This window comes from Bidens hawaiensis, unplaced genomic scaffold (assembly GCF_021521415.1).
Source record: "Bidens hawaiensis isolate Kalapana, Puna unplaced genomic scaffold, B.hawaiensis_p1.1 tig00048993_1, whole genome shotgun sequence".
NCBI classification, from domain to species: Eukaryota; Viridiplantae; Streptophyta; class Magnoliopsida; order Asterales; family Asteraceae; genus Bidens; species Bidens hawaiensis.
In genome coordinates this window covers 10,908-19,429 of record NW_027506102.1, presented here as the reverse complement: position 1 = coordinate 19,429, position 8,522 = coordinate 10,908, and the positions used below count along the sequence as shown (strand labels likewise).

The 8,522-nt window shown below is 31.6% G+C and overlaps 1 protein-coding gene across 2 annotated transcripts; it reads right to left on the bottom strand.

Moving 5' to 3' along the window:
* Positions 1–943: 943 nt before the first annotated feature.
* Positions 944–8,176, bottom strand: LOC143616717 (protein HESO1-like). Of its 2 annotated transcripts, XM_077089470.1 has the most exons (11): positions 7,684–8,176; positions 7,550–7,582; positions 7,083–7,112; positions 6,488–6,676; positions 6,221–6,397; positions 5,436–5,620; positions 5,253–5,348; positions 5,103–5,148; positions 4,106–4,212; positions 3,928–4,029; positions 944–1,789 (listed from the first exon to the last, which is right to left on the bottom strand). In XM_077089470.1, the coding sequence occupies exons 2-11, from the start codon at positions 7,566–7,568 to the stop codon at positions 1,106–1,108; spliced, it is 1,635 nt and encodes a 544-aa protein (XP_076945585.1). In that variant the 5' UTR covers positions 7,569–7,582; positions 7,684–8,176; the 3' UTR covers positions 944–1,105. The 2 variants fall into 2 exon arrangements, with proteins under 2 accessions (XP_076945585.1, XP_076945586.1); XM_077089471.1 differs by having other exon boundaries at positions 7,550–8,176.
* Positions 8,177–8,522: the final 346 nt, after the last annotated feature.

Here is an 8,522-nt window from a genome sequence, read left to right as displayed (position 1 = left end):
TAAGTAAATAATTAATTAAATTATTTATTATATATTATATATAAAATTAACACAGGTGGTGAATAAAATCAACAAAAAATATAAAAAAGATGGTGAATGAAATCAACCAAAAATAATAAAATTTTCAAAAATAACTTTTTAATATTTCAAATTCAAATTATACCTACGATTTTAAAAGATTACATTAAATAGAATATTTTGTCTTATTATTTAATTAATATAAATTTACAATAATAATTAATATAAATTTACACTTTTAGCTAAATGTAATATTAATTAAAATATTACATTATTACATTATTATTTAAGTATTGAAAATGAAAAATTAAAGATTAAAGAAAAGATGAAAGATAATAATTTAATAGCATTGATGAATCTTAATTTAATATATTTTTGATTTATTTTAATACCTTTAAAATTAGAGAATGCCTTAATATAAATGGAAACTATGAGAATCAACCAATAGAAAAAGAGTATATGAACTTAAAGTTTATTGCTTTAGTAGTATAGTTAGATTTAACAGCTATTAGAAATTTTAGAATTATTGACCCAGTGGGCCTCTTGGTGTTGCCGCTAAAAGACGGCAGCTTGACCCAAGTCAATCCAAAAATCCAAATTCACCACATTTTTTTATATAACCTACAACCTTCTAATATTATTTAATTTTAAAAAAACGTGTATTTTGGTTAGTAAGTATTATTTAGAATTTTTTTATTAAGAGAGTATATTCAACTATTAACAAAAATTTAAAACCATTCCTCTATTAATAATCACTTTAGTATAAGGTTATTTATATAGCACCAATTTCATATAGAGTTATAAAAACAACATAAACATTGACCGGATATAGTGAGAGAAAAACAGGAAAGGTGATGCGGTAACATGTTTATAAAATTAGGAACAAAAAATTACAAATAATTGACACAGTTCTTTACTTAAAATTAGTCCAAGTCAAACAACACGGTATTAAACCGACAAAACAAAACAGAACGTTTCGACACCAGTTTGTAAACTATATTTATAAACAACCAAATACACGGTAAAAAGAACAAACCTTACCGTGTCTTAGCAAAATGGTGGATTATTCGTGTTGGAGAAATTCCTTTTAAACAAAAGATTTGATTGCAGTTAGACATGGGTTGAATTTCGATATGTTTAATTTCAAACAAGTCAAAATATTTAACACATTAGACATTTGTTGATTTAAAATTAAACAGTTACCATAAGGAAACTGTTGCTGCCTTCTTCCTTGAGGGTCGGTTGCAGGTTGCGTCCTTCGTATCGAACCATCGAAGTAACCGGTTCCATTGACCGCACCCCCACTGCCACTAGATGCACCACCACCCCAGCTTTGTGTCCACACAGGTCCAGCCCAAGAGCTTGACGACCCTCTCTCTGCAAGCCTCATTCCCTGATTGTAAACCGCCTGGTGCGCCCATGGTGTCTCCAACCCTGCACTCACAGGCCTCACAGCTCGATGTTGTGGTGCACCCCTGTTCAAAACAGCTCTCAGATCCATCACACCGTTAGGATTGCTGACGTTGTTCGTGGTCATCTTGGTCTTTATTTCATGATTTTCTTTCGGTACATATAATTTCGGCTCAACGTGAGGATGATAAAAACTATCATTACCAAAAAGTAATTCTTTTAACTTTAATTTGTCATATTTAGCGTTCATAAAACGACTGATGTTTTGAATTGTAAAATGAATGCTGTTATGAATTCTGTTCACTTCTGCTTTTCCAACTGCTCGTGCTGCATTTTGGGCCCGGTCGAAAAAATCCTCAACCTAGCCAAAAAAACATAGTTCAAGATGTGACAAAAGTGATATATGTATGTGTGTGTGTGTATATATATATATAGAGAGAGAGAGAGAGAGAGATAGGATCAGGATCATGTGAGAACTATGAGGACCATTTTAGACCACAAAAAACCCAAAAATGAAAAAAAATCATAAAAAAAAAACGCAAAAATGAAAAAAGTAAAAAAACTAAAATTCTTATTTATCATCTCAGTTTCATAAAAAAAAAACCCGTCTCGGTTTAGCTAAATTATATATATATCTATAATATGTACATACATGTTTTTTTATACACATGTGTACAATTTAAGGTAAATGATAATGTACATATGTGTGCATTACGTAACTAGAGATTAAATGAAATTATACACGTGTATTATTACGAAGTTTTTTTTTATGAAACCGGAATGATATATAAGAATTTTGGTTTTTTTACTTTTTAAAAATTTTTGTTTTTGTTTGTTTTATAATTTTTTTATAGGTTTTTTTTAGTGATCCAAAAATGGTTCTCAAAGTTCTCAATTTTCAAATGGTTCTCTTAGGATCCTTACCCTATATATATATATATATATATATATATAAAGAGTAAATTACGCTCCTGGTCCCTGTAGTTTGGCTTGTTAATCCTTTCAATCCAAAAAGTATCAGGCCTCAAGTTCAAATTCTATAACCATTCATTTTTTTTTGTTAAATAAAAAGGCAATACAGTCTTTTTTAAACCTAAGAACTATTTATGTAATTTATGAAAACCATTTGATAATTGGATTATTTGTGTAATTTACTTGGCATAACACATGGTCTTACACTTAATCTTTTACTATCTCTTTTAATTATTAGATTGTAACCCTTATTTTTTGTTATTATAGCTATATCCCATGTTAAAAAAAAGAGTGAGCTCTCCTTTTCTCGTGCTTGTATACACACTGGACCGAGCCGCTTGCTCGTTTACAGCCGAGCCAAAATCGAACCAACCATTCGCTCATCTTTCTTTACATTATTTTTTACTACTACTACTACTATTATTATTCATATAATTTAAAACTCATCCCATAATTTTGAATCGTTGTTTTAATTACTTAGCCGAAATTGTTTGTTTTAGTTCCTTCGAAATAAAACTTAGTTTCTTTTTTATATTAAATTGTTTGTATCTTTGTGTATATTATTAACTTGTTTGTTTCTTTGTTTATATTAATTTTTTTTTCTTTATACCACTTTATTTGCTTTAGCTAATTTCATTTGTTTTTTAATATTAAGATTTATAAAGAAAAATACATAAATAAATTTAAAATCCATCTTATAAAAAATCCAAAAATTTGATATGAATATAATAAAGTTGAATACTAATACTGATTTTAAAGAATAAATCTATATATAAAAAAAATGACCGAGCAGTTCGGTTGTAAACAAGCAAGCGGCAGTTCGGTTTGATACGAGCCAAGCGCATTGGAATGCTCAGCCAGTTTTTTTAATGGTTATAGTTATATATGTTTAATTAAAGTCGTAATGTTTATATTGTTAGTAACAGTGAATAAAATAATAATAATAATAATAATAATAATAATAATAATAATAATTAAACTACTAATAATAATATAATAACATTAATAATAAAACATTAATTAAACTAATAACATCAGTAATAAGAATAACAGCAACAATAATAATAATAGTCCTTCAACTACTAAATGGTCTTCATAAATATGTGATTTGACCTTCTATTTAACCGAAAATTGGATGGTGGGTGGGGTTAGCAACAGGAACTAAAAGCAGTGACGAATCCAGGAATTTTTTCCAGTGGGTTCACTGTTTTTAGACGCTGCAACTTCATAGGGCCGGGCATAAAAAATTCAGGTTGGTTCAATGGTTCGAGTATGGTAAGACTTTTGTGATTAAACAAACTAAACCATACTAAAAAGTTAATTCTTTATTTAAAAAAAGGTTCTAAGGTTCACTACTGTTTTTTATATAGCCGTCCTATTAAAATTTCGAAACTCAAGGGTCGGTGAACTTCCACCCTTCTACCTAAATTCTCCCCTGAGGGTTATAAAACTTAAAACCTAGGCAAGATACGTTAAAAGATTCCTTTTTGGACAAAAGGGTCAAACAGGTAGAGGTGGAATGCTTACACTCGTTACGGCTATTTTACCGTCCCAAGTTTTAGATGTCCAATGTCCTAGATAAGGACTGGCACACAGACCTTTTTCCCAAAGCTCTTCAACAGATGCTAACTGCAACAACCATTAACAGTATAAACTAAGAAAAATTCCAAAAATTAAATGTGTAAAATAAAAATTGGTTGCCTACCTTGAGTAAAAATGACACGAACAATTCAGTTAATGTTTCTGTATTTCTTCTACCGTAGTTCAAGAAGCTTCTAACTGAATTCTCCACAGATGTGGGATCTTCTCCATCTACAAAAGTTTCATGGAAAAAAATGAAAAAAAAAACTGCTATTTTGGGAATGATCGATTCATAGTATACTTTTATGTAGGGATGTAAATGAGCTGAGTCGAGCCAGCCTAAGCTTAAGCTTGGCCCGTTTACCTTACTAAACGAGCCGAGCTCATTTCGTTTCAATCTTTATTTTTAAAGCTCGAGCTCGGCATGTGAGTAGCTTTTTCAAGATCGAGCTTGGCTCGTTTAACTTACAATAGCTCAAGCTCAACTCGTTTCAAGCTTTATTTCTAAAACTCGAGCTCACGTCGTGAGTAGCCTCTCAAGTTCAGGCCCGACTCGTTCATTATGTATTAACTACTCTATATACATTTTTAACTATTTATATATATTTAAAATAAATAATTTTATATAATATAATATATACTATTTATTTTTATTTAAACTTTATAAATAATAATAACTATCATACAAATATATATTAAATATGTCGAACTAAAATTATATGAATAATAGCCTCATTTAAGCTTGTGAGCCGACTTGAGCCAAGCAAGTGAAGCTCAGCTCGTTAAAGCTCGGCTCGTTATCTCACAAGCGGCTTAGCTCGTTATCTCTAGAATGCAAAATGCGTAAAACATAAAAGTTTGGTTGTAAAAGAATCAATTTAAATGGGTTCAAGCCCATAAGTAAATGAAAAACATCTCTTCAAGAGAACTTCCAACCCTAAATTACATCTATACCCCTTAGTAGTTGGTATGTACTATATATCACTCAAGGCTATTTAAAGCAACCAATGTATGATCTCTAAATATCACACATTCACACGCCACATTTTTGAAGTATTGTATAAACCAAGTTATCAAAATATTTGAATATGTTTACATTATCAACTAAGTCTCAGTATTACCTTTTAGTATAGCAGAAAACGGAGGTAATATAGGAGGATCTCGAGTCTGAAACCACAGATCGATTAAAACCAAAATTGCACAATTAGAAAAAAAAACAATAAACTGATTATATGTTTTTAATGATAACAAACTTTAAGTATATACCGTACCTGTAGATGAAAAGCAACCAATAATACTATGGATAAAGAATTAAGAGTTTGGTCTTTTGAGCTGTTAATATCATGTGCTTTTGCCCACGCTTTCATCTGCATAGATGGATAAAGTTTCAAAATGAAAAACAAATATACATACGATACATGCAGCTCATACAGAAACATATAAAATAAACTTACCAATAAACTTAGTTTCGGAAACCTTTCATCAATTGAAGTAATTAGGCGAATAATTAAGGACTTTGAAATTCCATCACTATTTTCTACTGAAATGTCACATTCGACATTTGTTGCGGTATCAATAAACTTAAGAATTGGTACCTTAGCCCTCATGACGGGCTGAACGCTGTGTACACGACCTGCATCTAAAACACAAATGCCCATAAGCAAGCGAAAGGTGTTCGTTTGTTTAACTTTAACCGAACAAACGATTGAACACGAACACTTAAACGAACAAGGTTACCTTGTTTGTGTTCGTTCGTCAAGACAATAAACGTGTTTGTTTATGTTCGTTTGCTGACGGTATAAACAAACGGTTCACAAACGTAAACGGAAGATCTTAACAAAACATAGATGAATGAACATAAATGAGCTAAAACCAGTTAAGAGTAAATGTGAACAACAATGTGTTGAGGCTAAAGAGGTTACAAAAAACTAGACTAAATTGTGATGAGCCAAAAAAAAAACTTAAATGAGTATATTAATGAATGTAAACAAACGAACTTAAACAAATGTAAAGTAAAGAACATAAATGAATGTAAACAAACAAACATAAATGAGCAAACAAGACATGTGTTCATGTTCGCCCGTTTAAATAAATGCACATAAAGTTTTGTTCCGTTTCGTTCGTTTACTAAATAAACGAACTTTCAGCCAAACAGTTCACTTACATGCGTAAATGTTGTTCCTTAAAACTAAAGATTTGATAATAGAAAATAAAAAGGCTAGCATAGATAGATGTTTACTTTGAAGTGAATAGAGCTTTTTAGCAAACTTCCGAAGCGTTTTCCTTTTCTGTTCTTGAGGAAACACTAACAAATCATTTCTGAAGTTAACGGAGACATCAAGATCACTTTCTGAAGTAAAAAGGTCCATCAAAAAGGAACCGAATTCCTCAACAACAGGACAGCTGGCAGAATTACCTGAATTACAGACAAATACATTTACCAATCGTAAAGAGTGAACATAACAAGCAACTGATTACAGACAAGTAACTGAAACAGAAACTTTACCATATAAATCTTTTGCTACATCATTAAGAACTCGGATCACTTGCTTGCGATGTTCATATGCATTTGGATTTGGCCTGCAAATTACATACGCATCTGTAAGTAGTTTCTCAAGTACAAGTAGCTGCGCCCAGTTTGCTAAAATCTTCTGTGATTCCATCACTTCAAATGCCTCTGCTTTCTTTATGAGGACTGAAATATCAAAAGACAAGTTATTAACTCAATAAGCACGTAACTGATTCATTTGGATGACATAAAAACCATTTACCCGTTACGTTATGTCTTCAATCAATTTGAAGATATGTTGGTTAACAGTCAATTTTATTATTCATATCCTTTCAGGATGTGATAGATTAAATATTGAGATCATTTATAGCTATCGATTCATTACGAGAATATGTGATTGCCATACCATACGTTTATGCATGTTTAGAGATGTTTTAGACTATTTAAACTTTAAAGTGATCTATAACATTTTTTTGGACTACATAGTTCTTAATACATTGAATATATCTTCAATGTAAAACTTGAAAATACTCCATGTCGTTATAGGAACACTTGAAAGTGTGAGGCTAAATAATGCATAAAACTCACATACCCTGCCAAACATCTTCCCGTTCATAATATCCTGCAAAACCATATCGGAAAAAGGGTCAAGTGTGATCCACTTGAAAATTTTAAAGGTTTGTTGTGAGAAATAAACAAACAACTGAATAAGCTAATCATAGAAAAACCTCTAATTAACCTAGTATTCGATTTGGACTTAACTCTGTGTCCGCCGGGACTAAAGGCAGAAGAAATAGAAAGGAAGCTTTCCTCTTTTCTTTCTTCCTTTGGAAATTGGGGTCGGTGCTTGGCGAACTGAACGGCTCATCAAGCCATTTCTCTAGACACACATGATTACTGGTTTCTATAACTCTCAAGAGTAAGACTATGTATTATCTCCTACAGCTCATTTCACTCATCTTACTAATGTCATTTCCAGATAACATGGCATGTTTGCCATTTAATGTTGTCAGATACAAACGTAGATGAGCATGCAAATGAAAGGTTTTAGTCACTAACCCTTTTCTTGCCAATCCATGATTGTGTCCCAGCCTAAAGAATAACAATTTAACCATTTAAATTAAGAATAACGATAATGATTATAAGCAATTCCAATAATGTAATGTTAATGATAAAAAATCCACTAATCCTACCTTGATGTGTGATAGAGAAACCCTGCAAAGAAAGTATACAGAAAGTGAATCAACCACATTATGTCTCATCAAACTACGATGTAATAAGTGTCTGTATTGACTACAAATGTATGAATAAAACACAAAAGCCCTATGATACACTTTAATAATGTGGCTACAGATAGAGATAGAATTTGTTAAAGGACAAAATAACTCATTCCCTTTAATATATAGCACATGACGGATACATGACAATATCGACTCCTAAGAAACAAATGAGGTTAAGTTAGACCGTCTTTACGGTTGAAGGGTTGAAACTGTACTTTTATTTGTTAGATGATGAACGTCACTACGTTAGGGTCTTTGTTTGTACACAGGCAATTAATAGCAAAACTTTTACAGAGAAAAGTAGTACAAATATACGCTAATCATTCTGTTACATAAATCAAAATCTGATCTAGATTTCAAATTTAAGTAAACGTGCTAGATCAAAAACTAAGAGTGTAGTGATTCAAACATCAACTATAAGGTAAAATTTGAATCTCTGTTGATGATATTCTATAAAGATGGTGGTTACGATATATAAGAAATCTAGATAAATGTCATATTTTAAGAAACTGAAGGGTTTCATCGTCATGTTTATTATGTACATTTCTTGAAGAGGTAGGTCCCAGCAGAGACCAGTTGGTCCCGCAAGACTCACCTTGAACAGGGACGTCTGCGCAAAGGCCATCTGCTCCCGCAGGACCCACCATGCTCATAGGATCTTACGCGCAGTACACAAGCTGAACAAGCAGGGAAAGCCTCCCAATGGTGAAGTACCCCGCCTGTTCCCGCAGTTGCGGATACAAGCCATCAGG